Source organism: Hyperolius riggenbachi, chromosome 5, assembly GCF_040937935.1.
Source record: "Hyperolius riggenbachi isolate aHypRig1 chromosome 5, aHypRig1.pri, whole genome shotgun sequence".
In the NCBI taxonomy this organism is placed as follows: Eukaryota; Metazoa; Chordata; class Amphibia; order Anura; family Hyperoliidae; genus Hyperolius; species Hyperolius riggenbachi.
Window position 1 is genome coordinate 191,987,577 of NC_090650.1, and position 19,802 is coordinate 192,007,378.

General features: G+C 43.0%; 1 protein-coding gene across 3 annotated transcripts in view; it reads left to right on the top strand.

Moving 5' to 3' along the window:
* ABCA13 (ATP binding cassette subfamily A member 13) overlaps nt 1–19,802 on the top strand; it is a 770,386-nt gene that overhangs the window by 104,747 nt on the left and 645,837 nt on the right. For all 3 annotated transcript variants that reach the window (XM_068236514.1, XM_068236515.1, XM_068236516.1), the window contains exon 8: nt 13,360–13,496. In XM_068236514.1, coding sequence (XP_068092615.1) covers nt 13,360–13,496 — 137 coding nt within the window. The remainder of the gene's footprint in view (nt 1–13,359; nt 13,497–19,802) is intronic.

The following is a 19,802-nucleotide window of genomic DNA, read 5'->3' on the forward strand; positions in this document are numbered from 1 at the left end:
CTCTCCTTCGCCTCACAATGTAATCTAAAGCCCCAACTACACAATACGATTCTTTGTGCGATTCGATTATGATTCTATTTACTATCCGATTAAATCCGACATGTCTGATTGGGATCCTATTCGATTCAATTCGATTTGCCAATGTTTTGCAATGGCAAATCAAATTAAATCGAATCCTGATCGGACATGGCGGATTTAATCGGATCGTAAATAGAATCGTAATCAAATCGCACAAAGAATCGTATCGTGTAGATTGGGCTTTAACTGTTGATGGCCAACTGTTTTTCAGTAATATGGCTGAAACAAATACCACTAGCCAATGCATAACAAAATGGCTATTCAGTTCTGGTGTTAATTTTTTTTTACCACATGTTGTTGGAGATACTGATATGCGTGGGAACGCGTGGGATACGTATATATTGAGTAGATAAAGTGTAGAGAAACCGAGAGCCCAATATAGTGTAGTATGTTAAGCATAAATGAAGTAAAGGTTATCGTGAGAAAATTATACTCACAAACATGGGTTACCACACAGGCAACCACTGTATAGGCAGGTGAGGAGATTAGACCTGTCCTCACTCAGGGATAAGAAGTCGCTCTCTGTAGATGCAAAAGGGGGTAGATCACCCCTCCACCAGGGGTGGACACGGTATAGCAGTAGGAGAACAGAGGCGCCAGCAGGATAAAAGTGGATAAAAACTTTAAAATTTGCTGGGAGGAAGCGGTGGACTTACCTCCATAAAGCAGACACGAAAGACTGTCTGAATAGTAGTCACATTTATTACTTAGTACCCCAAAACAGTGCAACGCGTTTCACAGGCCCAGCCCGCTTCATCAGGCAATAAAAATGGGGACAAGACTGTAGACAAGAGACAGTACATTATGCTATAGTAAATTCTGCAAATTTGCATATTAATATATTGCATATCATAAAGCATACCATATGAAATAAATAGCTTCGTGGAGATGGCATAAAAGAGTTGGGTGTGCAAGTAGACAATAGGGGGTAGAGGCTATGGTGCTCGTGATAGTAATGGGCTATGGGGTGTTATTTTACACAGATTTGCAATGAGTGGTATTGGTAATGGAAAAGGGTATATGTCAGCAAGAGTAATGGGTAATAGAGCATTGAGGAGGGAACAGGGGGCCAGAAATACAGGGTAAAGTGTGCAAATAAAATAACATAAAGAACTCACCAGAATTTCAGCAATAGCAGGTGTAGCGCCTCAGTGAAGTGGTGAGGATGCTCAGCTCCTTATATATACAGGTTCTTGCTAAAAGGGCCAATTAGATGTATGGGAGGTATTTGGTGGGCGGGGTTAGGGTGAGTGTGCGAGCAGCCAATGGGCTCTCACCACCTGTGTTCAGTGAATTGAGTTTTTGGGAAGGGTGGGTGGGGTTAGGGCGGGCTTGTGAGTAGCCAATGGGCTCTCGCCACCTGTGTTCGGTGTATTGGGTAGTTGGGGGGCGGATACAGGTATCATGGTTACCAAATGTGCAGCTGAATAGTGTACTAGCTGAATAGAGTACTGGTTAAGGGCACTGCCTTTGACATGGGAGACCAGGGTTCAAAACCTGGCCGGGGCATTATCTACTCATTGGTGTTTGGATGCTGTAAATGGGCAAAAGAATCAATTAAGTAAAAAAGAATATGCAAAGGTCTTTTTCAAGATTTAAATAAATATAATGATTAGATCCAGTGGGAATAAAATTTGTATATTTGACAGAGGGATTGATGTGTAAAAGTATTTAGCTGCCATCTAGTGGACCAAAAAGTTATGACCCGGTCCTAAGACACAAGCATCAATAGACATGTAAGAGCAACATAAAAATTAATAGAATAAATAGACATGTAAAAGCACCATAAAAATTAATAGAAACATAAATATAATATAAAAAATAACCAAATATGGATCAACTTAGTAGTCCTGGACAATTGTAGCAACTGGTAAAAAAGCACATAACAATCAAACCAAATTACACTTTTTGACATAAAAATATGTAGAATAATAATCAAGCCAGAGGTGTAGTTGTAAAAATGGATGGTTACACTAAAACTTATTGGGACAAATAAAATAAAATACAATAAATAAAAAGTCATGAAACAAGACAAAAAAAGGGTACCCTTTACCCTTTTTTTGTCTTGTTTCATGACGTTTTATTTATTGTATTTTATTTTATTTGTCCCAATAAGTTTTAGTGTAACCATCCATTTTTACAACTACACCTCTGGCTTGATTATTATTCTACATATTTTTATGTCAAAAAGTGTAATTTGGTTTGATTGTTATGTGCTTTTTTACCAGTTGCTACAATTGTCCAGGACTACTAAGTTGATCCATATTTGGTTATTTTTTATATTATATTTATGTTTCTATTAATTTTTATGGTGCTTTTACATGTCTATTTATTCTATTAATTTTTATGTTGCTCTTACATGTCTATTGATGCTTGTGTCTTAGGACCGGGTCATAACTTTTTGGTCCACTAGATGGCAGCTAAATACTTTTACACATCAATCCCTCTGTCAAATATACAAATTTTATTCCCACTGGATCTAATCATTATATTTATTTAAATCTTGAAAAAGACCTTTGCATATTCTTTTTTACTTAATTGATTCTTTTGCCCATTTACAGCATCCAAACACCAATGAGTAGATAATGCCCCGGGCCGGGATTTGAACCCTGGTCTCCCATGTCAAAGGCAGTGCCCTTAACCAGTACTCTATTCAGCTAGTACACTATTCAGCTGCACATTTGGTAACCATGATACCTGTATCCGCCCCCCAACTTCCCAATACACCGAACACAGGTGGTGAGAGCCCATTGGCTACTCACAAGCCTGCCCTAACCCCACCCACCCTTCCCAAAAACCCAATTCACTGAACACAGGTGGCGAGAGCCCATTGGCTGCTCGCACACTCACCCTAACCCCGCCCACCAAATACCTCCCATACATCTAATTGGCCCTTTTAGCAAGAACCTGTATATATAAGGAGCTGAGCATCCTGACCACTTCACTGAGGCGCTACACCTGCTATTGCTGAAATTCTGGTGAGTTCTTTATGTTATTTTATTTGCACACTTTACCCTGTATTTCTGGCCCCCTGTTCCCTCCTCAATGCTCTATTACCCATTACTCTTGCTGACATATACCCTTTTCCATTACCAATACCACTCATTGCAAATCTGTGTAAAATAACACCCCATAACCCATTACTATCACGAGCACCATAGCCTCTACCCCCTATTGTCTACTTGCACACCCAACTCTTTTATGCCATCTCCACGAAGCTATTTATTTCATATGGTATGCTTTATGATATGCAATATAATAATATGCAAATTTGCAGAATTTACTATAGCATAATGTTGTCACGGTCAGTTACCTGTCCAGGTGAGGCGGCTGGCACATGCGGATGCTGGCAGTCGTTCTGGGGGGCCTCGGCGGGCCTCCCGGCAGGGTGTTCTGTCGGGGCTCTCCAGCGCGCGTGGCGTGGTGCGGCGAAAGTGTTGGCGCCGCAAGGTGTGGGCATGATTGCTGTGCACGCGCGCGCGCAAAGACGGCTGTTTTATGCATCTTCTTCTTGTTGTGCGTGTGTGCGCGTGTGTATCACGCATGTGCGTGTTCGCGTTTGCGCATGCGCCCGTGACGCGCTGCTCCGTGTGCGCGTGACGCACTACGTTGTGTGCGCGTCGCGCGGTGCGTGCCAAACGGCCTATTTAAGCCTGGAGAACCCAGACTTCTGTGCTGTGGTATTGCAGCAAGTTTGCTCCCGTGACGTGACACTTTGTCTGCCTGATCCCTGACCTACTCCATGCTGAACCTTGCCTGTCTGATAATCTGCTCTGTTGCCGAACCCTGCTCTGTATGACTACCCGCTCTACTGCCGAACCTTGCCTGACTGATAACCCGCTCTGTTGCCGAACCCTGCTCTGTACGACTACCCGCTCTGCTGCCGAACCTTGCTTGTCTGATAACCCGCTCTGTTGCCAAACCCTGCCCGTCTGACTACCTGCTCTGCTACCGACCCCGGATTGCTCAAGGATCTGCTGTTCTACCAGCCTGTTACAGAACCTGCGTGGCAACATCATCTCTGGTGTACGGGTCATTGCAGTACCAGACCCGTCCTGCGGGAGTCTCCAGTTCCTGCTCACTCCAACGACTGGATCTGCGAGCACTCCTGCCCCGTGTTAACCCAAGGCACCTGTTTCCAGTTCAGGGCTTGGGGTTGATAAGCCGCAGGGGTTGCTGTCCTCAGCACATCGGTCTCCTTATCTCCAGGTACGTGACAGAATACCACAGCCATCACATGGAGACTGCTGAGGCAGCGAAGGTTTTGACCACCTTGTATGAACAGATGTCGGCCCTGACTGAGGCCATGAAGGAACTACAGGCTAGCCATTTACGCTTGGAAGGAAGAGTGGGAGAAATGTCTGCAACTGGGAACCAAGCTCCAGTAAACGTTCCTCCTCCAGCCGCTAGTCCAGTTCTCGCACCTCCTGCTGCAGCTCCTCTTCCACCTCCTCCTGAACCACGTGTAGTTATGCCAGATCGGTTCTCTGGAGATCGAACCAAGTTCCGAGCTTTCCGTCACTCATGTCAGCTTTACTTTAATCTGCAACCTCGCACTTATTACTGCGAAGAGGTAAAAGTGGGATTAATCATCTCCCTATTACAAGGGGAACCTCAAGCCTGGGCCCACAACCTTATGGATCAAGAACATGTATCTCTAGCCACATCGGAGACCCTGTTTGCAGCTATGGCAGTACTATATGATGATCCTCAGCGTAGTGCTACTGCTGAAACCGCCTTGGGATATCTTCGTCAAAGCCGCCGGTCGGTGGAAGAGTACACTGCGGAGTTCCGTCGGTGGGCGGCCGACACCGACTGGAATGATTCAGCCCTGAGGTATCCATATCGGAAAGGTCTGTCAGCCTACATTAAAGATGAGTTATCACGTGCTGATGCTCCGACTACTTTGGAAACGCTCATTACTGCTGCAATCCAGATTGACAGACGGTTCCGGGAACGACAGCTGGAGAGATTCAGTGAACGCAGCCCACGCCCCAATTGGATACCTGCCTCCTCTGTTGGTGCTCCCGCTCCTGTGGCAGACCAAGATCAGCCAGAGCAGATGCAGATTGGGGTTATTCGTTCTCGTCTCTCCCCCGAAGAAAGACAAAGACGGCGTCAGGAGAACCTCTGTTTCTATTGTGGCTCAGCCGGTCACTTCCTAGATGCCTGCCCGATCCGCACCCCTGGTGAGAAGAAACAAATCATGCAGAATCCACATACATATAATCTTCAGATTATTCGGCCATCCACTAATCATTTCTCTGTTCCTATCTCATTTCAGTTACCCGCAGGAAACCTTGAAGTATCAGCCATTATTGATTCAGGTGCATGCAGCTGCTTTATGGACATCACGTTTGCCACTAATCACCGGATACCTGTGCAGTTTAAACAGAATCCCCTTCTAATTCATCTAGCCGACGGTAGTGAAGTGAGCTCTGGTCCGGTTGTCTATGAGACATTACCTCTTGCTACCACCATCCAAGGATTACACCAGGAACAACTGAAGCTGGACCTCCTTACTTCACCGCTCCATCCAGTCATACTAGGATTACCCTGGCTTCAAGCCCACAATCCTGCTATTGATTGGTCATCCGGCACTGTGTCCTTTCCGTCCACCTATTGCGACAAGAGTTGTATACTGGAACAACCAAGAGCAGTGGGTACTCTTCTTTGCACATCTTCTTTGCAGGAAGCAATACCGGAACAGTATCATACTTTTCTTGATGTCTTTGACAAAAAGAAAGCGGATGCATTGCCTCCTCACCGGCCATATGATTGTCCCATTGATTTACTGCCTGGATCAGCAATCCCTTTTAGTCGAATGTTTCCCCTGTCAGAACCTGAGCAAGAAGTATTACGTGAATACATTGAAGAGAACGTGAGGAAGGGATTCATCCGACCTTCCAAGTCCTCTGCTGGCGCAGGAATTTTCTTTGTTCAAAAGAAAGATGGGACCCTCAGGCCTTGTATTGACTACAGGGAATTGAACAAGGTTACAATCAAAAACAGGTACCCTTTACCACTTATGCCGGAACTATTCCAGAAATTAAGAGATGCCAAGATCTTTACAAAATTGGATCTGAGAGGTGCCTATAACCTAGTGAGGATAAGAGAAGGGGACGAGTGGAAGACTGCCTTTAGGTCACGATACGGTCATTTTGAGTACCTAGTTATGCCATTTGGACCTTGCAATGCACCAGCCACCTTTCAGCATTTCATTAATGATGTTCTCAGGGAGTTTATTGATCATTTTCTAGTAGTATATCTGGATGACATCCTGATTTTTTCAACATCCTTGGAGGAACACAGGAAACAAGTTTGTCAGGTATTGGAGCGATTAAGACGTCACAACCTCTATGCTAAAGCTGAAAAGTGTGAATTTGAGCAACATACAATTCAGTTCCTGGGGCTTATTATCTCGGCAGAAGGATTTAAAATGGATCCCCAGAAAGTTCAAGCTATCCTTGAATGGCCAGCACCAATCAACAGAAAAGCAGTACAAAGATTTGTAGGATTTGCAAATTTCTATAGGAAATTTATTAGGAACTTTTCCGCCATTATTTTACCCATCACGAGGCTGACCCGACAACATATCCCGTTTAAATGGACAGAGGAAGCTCAATGCGCCTTTGAGAAGCTAAAGAAACTGTTCACGTCTGCATCCATTCTCAAGCACCCTGACCCGGCCATGCCATATATCCTGGAGGTGGACGCTTCAGACTCAGCAGTGGGTGCAGTGTTATCACAGAGATCGGGTGAAAAAGCAATTCTCTACCCCATAGCCTTCTTTTCCCGGAAATTGTCGGATGCGGAAAGGAATTATGATGTGGGAGACAGGGAGTTGTTAGCTATTAAATATGCTTTGGAAGAATGGCGATACTTACTGGAAGGGGCTTCTCAGGATATCCTAATCTACACGGATCATAGAAACTTAGAGTATCTGAAGAAAGCAAAAAGACTTAACCCAAGACAAGCCAGATGGGCACTTTTCTTTTCAAGATTCTCTTTCCATATCACATATCGCCCTGGTTCAAAGAATATCAAACCGGACGCATTGTCGCGCATGTTCCCTGAAGAAGAGATGCCAACGGTAATGGATACTATCCTTTCCAATCAGAATTTTTTATTAATACAACCGGAGTTAATAAAACGGCTCCGTCAGGATTCGGCAGACCCACCGGACAAGATAAAGACACAGTTGGTAGCCAAAGACGGGTTGTGGCTTTTCAAAGATAGGGTTTTTGTTCCAGAAAAACATCGGTTGGAAGTATTCAAACTGTGCCATGACCATCAGCTGACCAGTCACTTTGGAGTAGCAAAAACCCAGGAATTAGTCCAACGTTTTTTTTGGTGGCCTGCGTTGCAGAAAGATTGCGAAAACTATGTCAAGTCATGCCAAGTATGCAGCCGGAGCAAGGGGTTGAATCTCAAACCATGGGGATTGCTGAATCCACTACCTGTTCCTCCTAGACCATGGTATTCAATATCAATGGACTTTATTGTAGAATTACCAAATGCAGATGGGGCTAACACGATCTTTGTAGTGGTAGATCGATTGACGAAGATGGCGCATTTTATTCCCATGATGAACTTACCTTCTGCAAGAATTACTGCTATGACCTTCATCAAGAAGATTGTAAGGTTGCATGGGGTTCCTAATGACATTGTATCAGACAGGGGAACTCAGTTCACTTCACAGTTTTGGAAAGCACTCTGTCAAATACTCAATATCCGGTTACATTTTTCATCAGCATATCATCCACAATCCAACGGACAAACTAAACGCACTAATCAAACACTGGAACAATATCTCAGATGCTTCATTTCAGGGTCACAGGATAATTGGGCTCAATTATTGCCATCCGCGGAATTTGCTTACAACAATTCAGTTCATACGTCCACTAAGCAATCTCCATTCTTTGCCAACTATGGGTATAATCCTTCATTTTTACCTGGTATAGTGAAAGAATCTCCAGTTCCTGCAGCAGAAGAATTGGCCAAGTGGTTGGTTCAGAATAATCAACTCCTTCAGCGATCAATGATTCAGGCTCAGGAGGACTTTAAAAAAAAGGCTGATTGTCACAGGAGGGGAGATGTGAACTTGGAAGTGGGGGACCAGGTATACCTATCAACCAAGAACTTGAGACTTACATGCCCATCGAAGAAGCTAGGTCCTAAATTTATTGGGCCCTTTAAAATTAGAAGAAGGATTGGACAATCAGCTTATGAACTTGAATTACCTAGCAACCTCAGAATTCATCCTGTCTTTCACGTTTCTCTGTTAAGGCCAGTACATCCGGACCTCTTTCCTGGACAGAATTCAGGACCACCTCCACCAGACATAGTGAATGGAGAAGAGGAATATGAAGTGGAAGATATTCTGGATTCCAGATGTAGGGGTAGTCGGGTACAATATCTCATTAAATGGAAGAACTATGGAGCAGAGGACAACACCTGGGAACCAGCCTCTTTTGTTCATGCACCTGCTTTGGTGAGACGGTTCCATCAGAGGTGTCCAGATAAACCAAGACCAGGAGGCATCCGGAGGCTGCCCGTAAGGGGGGGGCATTGTCACGGTCAGTTACCTGTCCAGGTGAGGCGGCTGGCACATGCGGATGCTGGCAGTCGTTCTGGGGGGTCTCGGCGGGCCTCCCAGCAGGGTGTTCTGTCGGGGCTCTCCAGCGCGCGTGGCGTGGTGCGGCGAAAGTGTTGGCGCCGCAAGGTGTGGGCATGATTGCTGTGCATGCGCGCGCGCAAAGACGGCTGTTTTATGCATCTTCTTCTTGTTGTGCGTGTGTGCGCGGGCGTGCGCGTGTGTATCGCGCATGTGCGTGTTCGCGTTTGCGCATGCGCGCGTGACGCGCTGCTCCGTGTGCGCGTGACGCACTACGTTGTGTGCGCGCCAAACGGCCTATTTAAGCCTGGAGAGCCCAGACTTCTGTGCTGTGGTATTGCAGCAAGTTTGCTCCCGTGACGTGACACTTTGTCTGCCTGATCCCTGACCTACTCCATGCTGAACCTTGCCTGTCTGATAATCTGCTCTGTTGCCGAACCCTGCTCTGTACGACTACCCGCTCTGCTGCCGAACCTTGCCTGTCTGATAACCCGCTCTGTTGCCGAACCCTGCTCTGTACGACTACCCGCTCTGCTGCCGAACCTTGCTTGTCTGATAACCCGCTCTGTTGCCAAACCCTGCCCGTCTGACTACCTGCTCTGCTACCGACCCCGGATTGCTCAAGGATCTGCTGTTCTACCAGCCTGTTACAGAACCTGCGTGGCAACATCATCTCTGGTGTACGGGTCATTGCAGTACCAGACCCGTCCTGCGGGAGTCTCCAGTTCCTGCTCACTCCAACGACTGGATCTGCGAGCACTCCTGCCCCGTGTTAACCCAAGGCACCTGTTTCCAGTTCAGGGCTTGGGGTTGATAAGCCGCAGGGGTTGCTGTCCTCAGCACATCGGTCTCCTTATCTCCAGGTACGTGACAAATGTACTGTCTCTTGTCTACAGTCTTGTCCCCATTTTTATTGCCTGATGAAGCGGGCTGGGCCTGCGAAACGTGTTGCACTGTTTTGGGGTACTAAGTAATAATATGTGACTACTATTCAGACAGTCTTTCGTGTCTGCTTTATGGAGGTAAGTCCACCGCTTCCTCCCAGCAAATTTTAAAGTTTTTATCCACTTTTATCCTGCTGGCGCCTCTGTTCTCCTACTGCTATATCGAGTAGATAGAATTTCATATTTATGAGTGAATTTATTATAGTAGCCTATATAGGATTAGTAGTTAGTGAATAGAAACTTAGCATCATATGTATAGACCAATCAGAAGGCAGCTTGAAACTCAGTACATCAGGACTGAACTGTTATTTAAATTGGTAGTTGGGGGTTGGGAAGCACATTTCTCCTACACAAAGACACACATGCACACTCCATTCAGACTCGCTGGGATTCACACACATGCCCCACATGTCTTCCTACACTTACATACATTAAAGATAAAGAACCATCATTCTTTTAATTTTTATTTTGAAATCTTTAGTAACTATTTGTATTATACTATGAAGAATTGTACTATGGACTTTGTATTTTGATAAATCGGTGAGTTAATAAACTTCACTTGGAAAGACACTTCAGTCTGTCAGCCTTTTATCCTGAAATCAGAAGCAAGCCCTGGAAATATTATTTATGAAATATTAAAACTTATAACAGGGCATCTCAGGGTTCTCTTTATTTTCCAAAGCACTTAGTGAATGGCAATTGCTCTGTCCAACTGGCTGGCCAGTATCTTTGTATAAATCTTTTTCAGGGAATGTCTTTATAAAAAATAAAGGCCATGTTGAGAATCCCCTATGGAGATATGGACTAGCCCAAAACCTGTTGGTAATGTCAGGTTTCTACTAACTACTGTAAGTGACAGAAACATAGGAGAAAAGTAATTTATGGCTTATTTTACTCAGGAAGAAACATACTTCTTATTTGAACATGTTTTACATTTTAAGATTTTCGCGACAGTTCCTCTTTAACCCATTCAGGTTCCGTCGTTTTCACGTGAGAAATGTTCACCTCCCGTTCATTAGCCTATAACTTTATCACTACTTATCACAATGCACTGATCTATATCTTGTTTTTTCCGCCACCAATTAGGCTTTCTTTGGGGGGTACATTTTGCTAAGAGCCACTTTACTGTAAATGCATTTTAACAGGAAGAATAAGAAAAAAATGGAAAAATTCATTATTTCTCAGTTTTCAGCCATTATAGTTTTAAAATAATACATGCCTCCATAATTAAAACTCACGTATTGTATTTGCCCATATGTCCCGGTTATTACACTGTTAAAATGATGTCCCTATCACAATGTATGGCGACAATATTTTATTTGGAAATAAAGGTGCATTTTTTCCATTTTGCATCTATCACTATTTACAAGTTTAAAATAAAAAAAATATAGAAATATTTCATCTTTACATTGATATTTAAAAAGTTTAGACCCTTAGGTAAATATTTACATTTTTTTTTTTATTGTAACGGTTTTTTTTTTAATAGTAAACATTTTATTTGGGTACTTTTGGGAGGGTGGGAGGTAAACAATAGATTTATAATGTAAATGTGTGTTAATTCTTTTTTTTTTTTTTTTTTTTTTTTTTTTTTTTCAGGTGTAGTATTACTTTTTGTTGTTTGTTTACAAGACGTCACTCTAAGCGTAGCACACGCTTAGAGTGACACATCGGGAAGGAGACAGCCAGAAAAAGCACAGCTTCCGAGAGAAGCTGTCGCTTTTTCAGCGGGGGAGAGGAATCAGTGATCGGGCTCCATAGCCCGATACATTGATTCCTTGGCTACCGAATCCGCGGCCGGGAGTGCGCGTGCACGCGCACGATCGGCCGCGGGAGCGCGCGGTAGCGCGCATGGTTCCTGGACGTAGAAACTACGTCCAGGAACCAAAATAGGTTAAGTAGACTTGAAGTGGATCCAAGGTAAACTTTTTACTCATTGCATAATTGTGTTCCTTTCATATAGTTTATAGGGCATTCCTCAAGCCAAATACTTCTTTTGTTTTGTTTTGTTTTTAATACCTAAAAACTAAACAAGCCTCATCCACAGCTTCTCCAGAGAGCCTTTGCACGTTGAGCTTTTAATAGCAAAGGTTTATAGGAGCTCAGTTTGGGCAGGAGGAGGAGGAGATGTTACTAACAAGAGATTTCAGAGACAGATGGGAGGAGTGAAATTTTCACAGCCTGAGGGCTGGAGATGCTATCAGCTTGCCTGTGTGTAATGTGACAAACAGAACATGGCTGCCCTCATTGTACTACAGGAATAAATATTCATCAACTGTTGAAGCTGTTTGCAGATAGATTTGCTGTGTAAACTACTGTATCTAAACTTTAGATAAGATATATAGACAAGTTACTTGTTATAGTTAATTTTTCATCTCGGATCCGCTTTAAAAAAAGTTTTTTTTGTTTTTTTTTAATAAAAAGTTAAAGTGACCGTACGACATTAAAAAATAAAAGGTTTTTTTTCCTGTAATCAAGTGTCACCAATACTTGGGCTTAAGATTCCTGGACACCTGTAATGGCTGCTGCCTGTAGCAATTGCTAGGGTGACAGCTTAAAGAGAAACCGCAACCAAGAATTGAACTTCATCCCAATCAGTAGCTGATACCTACTTTCCCATGACAAATCTTTACCTTTTCTCAAACCGATCATCAAGGGGTTCTGTATGGCTGATATTGTGGTGAATCCCCTCCCACAGTGTGATGTCAGCGCCTCTCAGCACTTGTTGCATTGTGGGAAATAACATCTTTTTCAACTGCCAGAAAAGCAAGCAGCAGCTACTTCCACTGACATCACCTGCCAGCAGTAAAAATGTCACCATATGATACATTTCAGAATGTAAATCAGGGAGAGGAAATATTTTACAATGGGCAAACACTGACTAAATCATTTATACATAATTATTGTAAAAATTAAGCACTTTTTTTCATTACATTATTTTCACTGGAGTTCCTCTTTAAGGACCCAATGCTGAATGGATACAGCGCTATGTTGTTGCCTAGCAATGCATCTGTATAGCACTGGGGTCCACAAACTATACACCCTATCAAAGACATTCAATCGCTACATATTGATAATGGTACACTATCTGACCAACTAGTAATGAAATATGGCATATGTGGTATTGTTTTAACTGGTATAAGCCAAATACTGTATTTTGATGTGTTTTAAACTATGGCACTCGTCAAGGGACAATTGAGAAAGGTGAAACATGAAAACATTTGTAATTATTTGATTTATGCCTATTTTTGTAAACTATCTATAAAATAAACAATTCTTGAAAACAAATATTACCCAAAGAAACCCTAGATTGTCCCAAAATAATATATGTATTACTTTGAGGACATAAGTAATAAATAATTATTCCTGCATTATTAGCGGCACAGCTGAAATGCCTAAATTGTCAGGTATCTTAAGGGGCAAAAATCCAGGAATGTGAAATCGTTAATAATTGGGGGAAATATTGAACACGTGTGAGATTTTGGTCAGATTTTTAAAATGTTGCAATCAATCAGAAAAATCAAGTGTACTACTCAAATTAAAAGGAAATATACAGTAAAACGTATCATGTACAGTATAGCCACCTTAAGCCTGTTGACCTGGCTAGGCAAACTAAAATAGAGCAAGTACAATGTCATATGAAATAAATAACAAAACAGGAATAATACTAACACTAAATAAGCAGGGGTATGTTGAGCATCTGTACATTTAATCTTCTTTCAGATATAAGAAAATCTGCATTTAGTGTTTGGAAAGAACTATGGGATGAATTTCCATTCTCCAATGAGCTTAAGTCAGTCTTTGGTTCGTATGAAAAATTACATGAGAATTATCTGAACATTGCATCTTTATTACGTATGGTAAGTTTATACTTACTCACAATTTTTATAATACTCACAATTACACAGACTATACTACTAGATGTTTATATGTTTACAGGATATAGCAATTGCATTTTTTTTACATTCTAAGTATTTTCAGCTGTGCTTTAAAGGAAAACTTAAGTCAAACTAAAAAAATGACTTTTACTCACCTGGGGCATCCCTCAGCCCCCCGAAGCTGGATGGTGCCCTCGCAGCCCCGCTCCGATCGTCCTGTCTCCGCCGGCGGCTACTTCCGGGTTCGGCGACAGCCGCCGACAGGCTGGGAACGCGGCCGACAGGCTGGGAACGCGGCTGATTATCACCCCCTATGCTGCTATAGCGTATATATACGCTATAGCAGCATAGAGCGGTGATATAGCGGCTGGGAACGCGGAAAATCGGCCTGTCGGCGGCTGTCGCCGAACCCGGAGGTAGCCGCCGGTGAGGACAGGATGATCGGAGCGGGGCTGCGAGGGCACCATCCAGCTTCGGGGGGCTGAGGGATGCCCCACGTGAGTAAAAGTCATTTTTTTCGTTTGACTTAAGTTTTCCTTTAAGGAAAAACAATGAGAGGCCTGGAACCCAGTAGGAAAGCTTTTCTGAGCGCAAGGGTGCCTCTAGCCATTTTGTCACTCCAGGCAAGAAAACCTGTGGCGTCCCCACCCCCCCAAAAAAAATGCGGCAGAGTTTCACTAGAAAATAATTGTAATGCAGCAGCGTTTCAACAAAAATAATCGTAATGCGGCAGCGTTTCACCAGAAAATACATGTATTGCGGAAGCGTTTCACCAGAAAATAATCGTATTGCAGCAGCGGTTCACCCCAAAATAATCGTAATGCGGCAATGTTTCACCAGAAATTACACAATGCGGGCAGTGTTTCACCAGAAAATACACATAGGCAAGGCTCCACTTTTATGAGGCACAGGGGACTGAATATGGCACACAGGGCGAAAGGGAGGGAGCATATCATGCACTATGACTACAAATTTAAATCCAGTTCTAATGGGACGAAATTAGTCCTAATCATACTAAATAATTAGTCAAAGTAATATTACAAGATGAATCAGTATGTCTAATCATTCATCAATGTAGCTTGAAACCAGGTAATAAGGTCCACAAAATTACCAAATATGTATGGGAAATCTTCTTGTCTCTAATAAGAACCACCACAGTGCATAGGTGTAACATCCACGGAAGCAGCGGCTGCGGGCACGCAGGGTGTCTCCGCAGCCGCCTCGCTTACCTGCTCTGGGACTTCGCCTGTTCCTCTAGCGTCTAGTACGCCGAGGACGGGGTTGTCCATTGCTCATAGGGTTGCTGTATCGCGCGGGCGTGCATGGAGACAGGACCTTTATGCGGGGAGGAGGCGCGTCAGCTGACCGGCTGGTCGGCTGACGTCAGAGGAGACTCACGGCGCTCAGGATTGGCTGATTGGTGGTGGGCGCGGCCGTGGGGTCTCCTCTGCTTCAAAAGCCCTCAGTCTTCACTCGCAACCTGTCTGCTGTTGCGAATACTTATGTGCTAGCGCTCAGACCTTAGATAGTATCCGGTGTGCTTTGATCTGGGAGGAAACCAGGGATTTCACACAAGACTAGGATTATTGTATTATTGTATATTTGATATTCTGTGTATGACCCTGCCTATCCTCTGACCCTGCTCTTGCTTATCGATTCTGTACTTCTGCCCATCTGACTCTGTTGCTGAACTCTGCCTGATATCTCACTACTCTCTTGCCTGTCGATTTAGTACTGTACCTGCCCGCCTGTTACTGATCCTAGCCTGTCTGTCCATTCTACTCGCCAGTGAACCCTGTCACTGGTGAAGTGCTCTTTGCTAGTATTCATCAGCTTCTCTGGTGAGATCTAGTCCATTAATCTATTACTGTGTACTATAGTACCCACCAGCTCCTCTGGTGAGGTTTAGCAAAACTATTCAGTTACTGTACCAATAGTGCCCACTAGCTCCTCTGGTGAGGTCTAGTTAAACTATTCAGTTACTCTTGCACCAAGCACTATTTACCTTGCTATTCTGCTAGCTATACTTGCATTATTGGTGATTCTGCAGATCACCACATAATCAGGTATAGCGTCTGTATTATCGGTGATTCTGCAGATCACACATAATCAGATGTCTGTGTTGCTACACCAATCGTTACAATAGGCAGTAAAAGAATAATAAGTACATTCAAGCACTCAAATTACTATTTTATTATATGGTGTTCAAAGTGTAGCAGAGCTCTTAAAATACAAAGAAACAATACTTACCTGGGGCTTCTTCCAGCCCCATAAGCACTTGTGAGTCCCTTGCTGTCCTGCTGTGGTCTTCTGTTCATCCGTAATCAGCCCCAGTAACATGCGAGAACCTCCCATGCATGCGCAGAAGGCACCGACTGACGTATATTAAAAATAGGAAAATAGAGAAATAAGAAAAGATAGAAACAAGGTAAGTCAACAGGAAGTCAGTGGGAAATCATCACTAGATATCATAAGATCACTGGAGATCCATCTAGTTACATATCAGAAAAAAACAAAAACTGTTTTAATCGCACAGTATCAGATGGTTAAGAGTAAGGGAGTACCTAGGTCATGACAGTTGAATAGTCTTAAGAATCCAGAAATGCATACTAGCAAGGCCATGTTTTGAGCAACCTGTCCATATGCTGAGAGAATTATTTCTTCCAGCTCCTTGACTTTTTCTAACCTGAGAAACCACTCCTTTATAGTGGGCACAGAATGAGAACTCTAGAGTGCTGGTAATAGAGCACTTGCTGCATTAATAACATGAGGTGTGATAGCCTTCTTGTAGGCCACTGTGCATTATGTAGAATTGTGTAGTAGGTATTTGTCTGGGGAAAGCACCAGTTTATGACCCAAGATAAGTTGTGTGTGTCTGTGGACCTCTTGCCAGTAAGGAATTAACAAGGGACATTCCTACATTGTGTATATCAAACTCAGACCCAGCCTGGCCTCTCCAGCAGTAATCCAGAACAGAAGGATAGAATGAGTGCAACACTTTAGGAATTCTACACCAGAGCATCTGGAGTTTGCAATTTTGTTCCTCTATAGAGTGGTGTTGAGAGATTTGAAGGAGTTTTGAAATATGTTCCATTGTTAATTTGAAAGGGGAGATGAAAGAATTTTGTTGCATTTCTGCTGGTAGGAGAGAGCCATGGGCCTGAGGAGCATGTGTGTTTTCTGGGTCTTCTTGAGACATTTGGCGTTTCTGATGTCACTGTTTCATTGAGGCTGAGTGCAGGAAATATCTAAGCTGGAAGTAAGTCCAGGCTGGTATGGTTTGAGATAGAGTCTATGACTTGGCCCTTGTCTAGGTACCTCTAGCACAGAACATCTCTTCAGAAAGGGGGAAGAGTCTCCTGGAGGAAATTCTGGATTCCCGACTTTAGGACGAAGAATATATGAAATTTTATACCTCTTGCAATAATCTTAAAAAGCTCAGAAGGTAGCTTTTAACAGAGATAGAATTTCACTTCTTAATCTAACCCTTTTGTTGCCCCAAATTAATTTACTAATATTGGTTTGGAGGGACTTACATGGAGCTCAATTGGGACGATTTGTAAGAGTTATAGAAGCTTAGGTAGTGTTGTAATTTTGATAGAGGCCATCCTTTCAAACCATAATAGGCCCTTCAACTTGTCCCATACTTGGATGCCAACAATTTTTTTGCTAGGGGTTCATGATTGAGAGCAAAAAGGTTAGACAGATCCGTAGGAAGTTTTATCCCTAAACAAGTGATGGATATTGGATCCCATCTAATGGAAATTGGTTGATAAAAAAATGTCACAGTCTCAGGGTTCAAAAATACATTTAGTGCCCAAGATTTGGTGAAATGTATTTTTAGGTTTGATATTAGGCCAAACTCCTGGAGGACTTTAATAAGATTCGGAAGTGTAATCAGTGAGTTAGAAAGAAAGAATTACATATCATTGTCCAAGGCTGCAATTTTATAGACATGTTTCTCTATTTGCACTGCTTGAATATTACAATCCTCCTGAACCAGATTACCGTACGAACCAGATTAAGAAAGGGTTTCAGGAACCGGATGTTAATTAAAGGAGGAAAAGAGAGGGTACCCCAGTTTGGTCCCATTTGTGATAGAAAAATAAGAAGATAGCATATTGTTAGCCTTTACTCTTGCAGAAGGGATGGTATATAGGAGTTTTATCCACGCCAGTAGTGATGGGCAAAACCTAGATTGCAGAGCACTGCCCTGATGAAGTCCCAAGCCACACTATCAAATGCCTTCTTGGTGTCCGTGGAAAGGCATGTCAGTTGTCTTAGTGGTAATTTCCCGACCCTCTCTCCCTGGGATAAAACCCACCTGATCAGGATGCACTGTACTGAAGGCAGAAGAAGGGAGATTCTGCTTGCTAAGATCTTGTCATTAATATTTATGTCAAGATTTAAGAGAAATAGTGGCTTATAACTAGAATATAGCTGTGGATCCTTCCCCTCCTTGTGGATGACAGTTCTTTGTGCTTCCAGTTTGTACTTCTCTTAGGGGACGCAAAGCTCTTCTTGTCTAGTTTGTAATGGGAGACAAATCTTCAAAAAGTTTCACTTCAACCTTATCAAATCTTACTTTGTTCTGCGATTTGTCTATACAGAGGCGCCAAAAAGTATAAAATATATTAAAAACACTTTAAAATGGGGGGTACTGGTGGACTTACCTCCCCATAGATTGGAGTTAATTGTAGTTATTGGAGTAAGAGATAAATGTTGAATACATTTTAAAGATACTTTTTTGTCGTACCATCTATGAGGATGGTACCCCCATTTTAAACTGTTTTTAATATATTTTATACTTTTTGGCATCTCTGTATACACAAATTATTGAATATCCACCTGGTGGATGGGTGTTTCTGCCCTTTTTCTTCCTGTCTACAGAGAGCGACTTCTTAGCCTGAGTGGGGACAGGATAATTTCCCTATCTGTGCATATATTGGTTGGCTGTAGCGGCAACCCATGTTTGTGAGTAAAATTTCTATTATTCATTGCTACTAATACCAATCAACAGTATTACTCTATTCGGGGCTCTCAAATTTTTCTTTTTTTGTCTTACATATTTTGTTCTGCGTTCTAGCTTGTTTCATAATTTTCTTTTTAAGGGTAAAGCTGGAAAGGCAGCAGATGACATCTCTCGGGGTATCATCTTCTCTGCTTCTTGTTCGCAGAGCATGATGTGCCCCCTTGAGTTCAATAGGGGCATCCTTAGGCCTATCCAGCAATTGGTTATATATAGCAATGATAGTGTAATGATCGCTGCTGCAGCAGGTGTTGCTGGAAGTAGTAGTGCTGCAGCTCAGGCAGTTCTGATCTCTTTCCATGCAAGCTGCATAGCTTTGTCTGCCTTTCCCTGCTGTCAGCTTGTGACTGATTATCATTCACCTGTGTGGGAATCTGCATGTCTGCTCCCATTGGATGACCTCAGTATAAAGATCTGCTTCCTGCAGGACTCCTCGGGTTTTTATAGCTTCAGTTTAAGCCTGTCTTGCTGTCGCTTCAGCCCCCGATCGTGTTTCTTGTTCTAAAAGATACTTTGCTGGTTTTGCATCATATATTGGTTCATTGCCCATATATATGCATACCAGCACGTTTATTATTTTCCTTGTATTCGTGTTACGTTGATACATCAGTGTTGCTGATGTATACGTACACGAACTGTTTATATCCTTTGTGCAGTTAGTCAGCTTTCCAGCACGTTTTGGTAGTTTGCGCGTATCGTGAGCACCCGTGCTGAGCTAGTATCCTGCTCCTGGTCCTGTTCATGGATTGCGTTCATCTCTGCGAGGAGATAACGAATCCTTCTGAATCCTGTCCTGTTACCGTTTGTGGATTGCGTTCATCTCTGCGAAGAGATAACGAATCCTTCTGAATCCTGTTCTGTTACTGTTTGTGGATTGCGTTCATCTCTGCGAAGAGATAACGAATCCTTCTGAATCCTGTTCTGTTACCGTTTGTGGATTGCGTTCATCTCTGCGAAGAGATAGCGAATCCTTCTGAGTCCTGTTCCCTGTATTACTCCAGTCCTAGTCAGCATTCCTGCTTATGTCATATATCGGTTCATTGCCGATATATACATATGTTAGTCAGACGTTACAAATAGTTTCATTGATAGCTGTAATTGTAATACGCTAGGAAAACATACTTATTGTATATTTGTCTGTGTTACGTTCATCTATCTTGATCCTGCTATTTCCTGACTATCCTGTCCTGTCTTTGTGAGGCATGCCATCGCTGCAATGCATTGGCTGCCTCATTCCAGTCTGTCTTGTTGTGGACGCT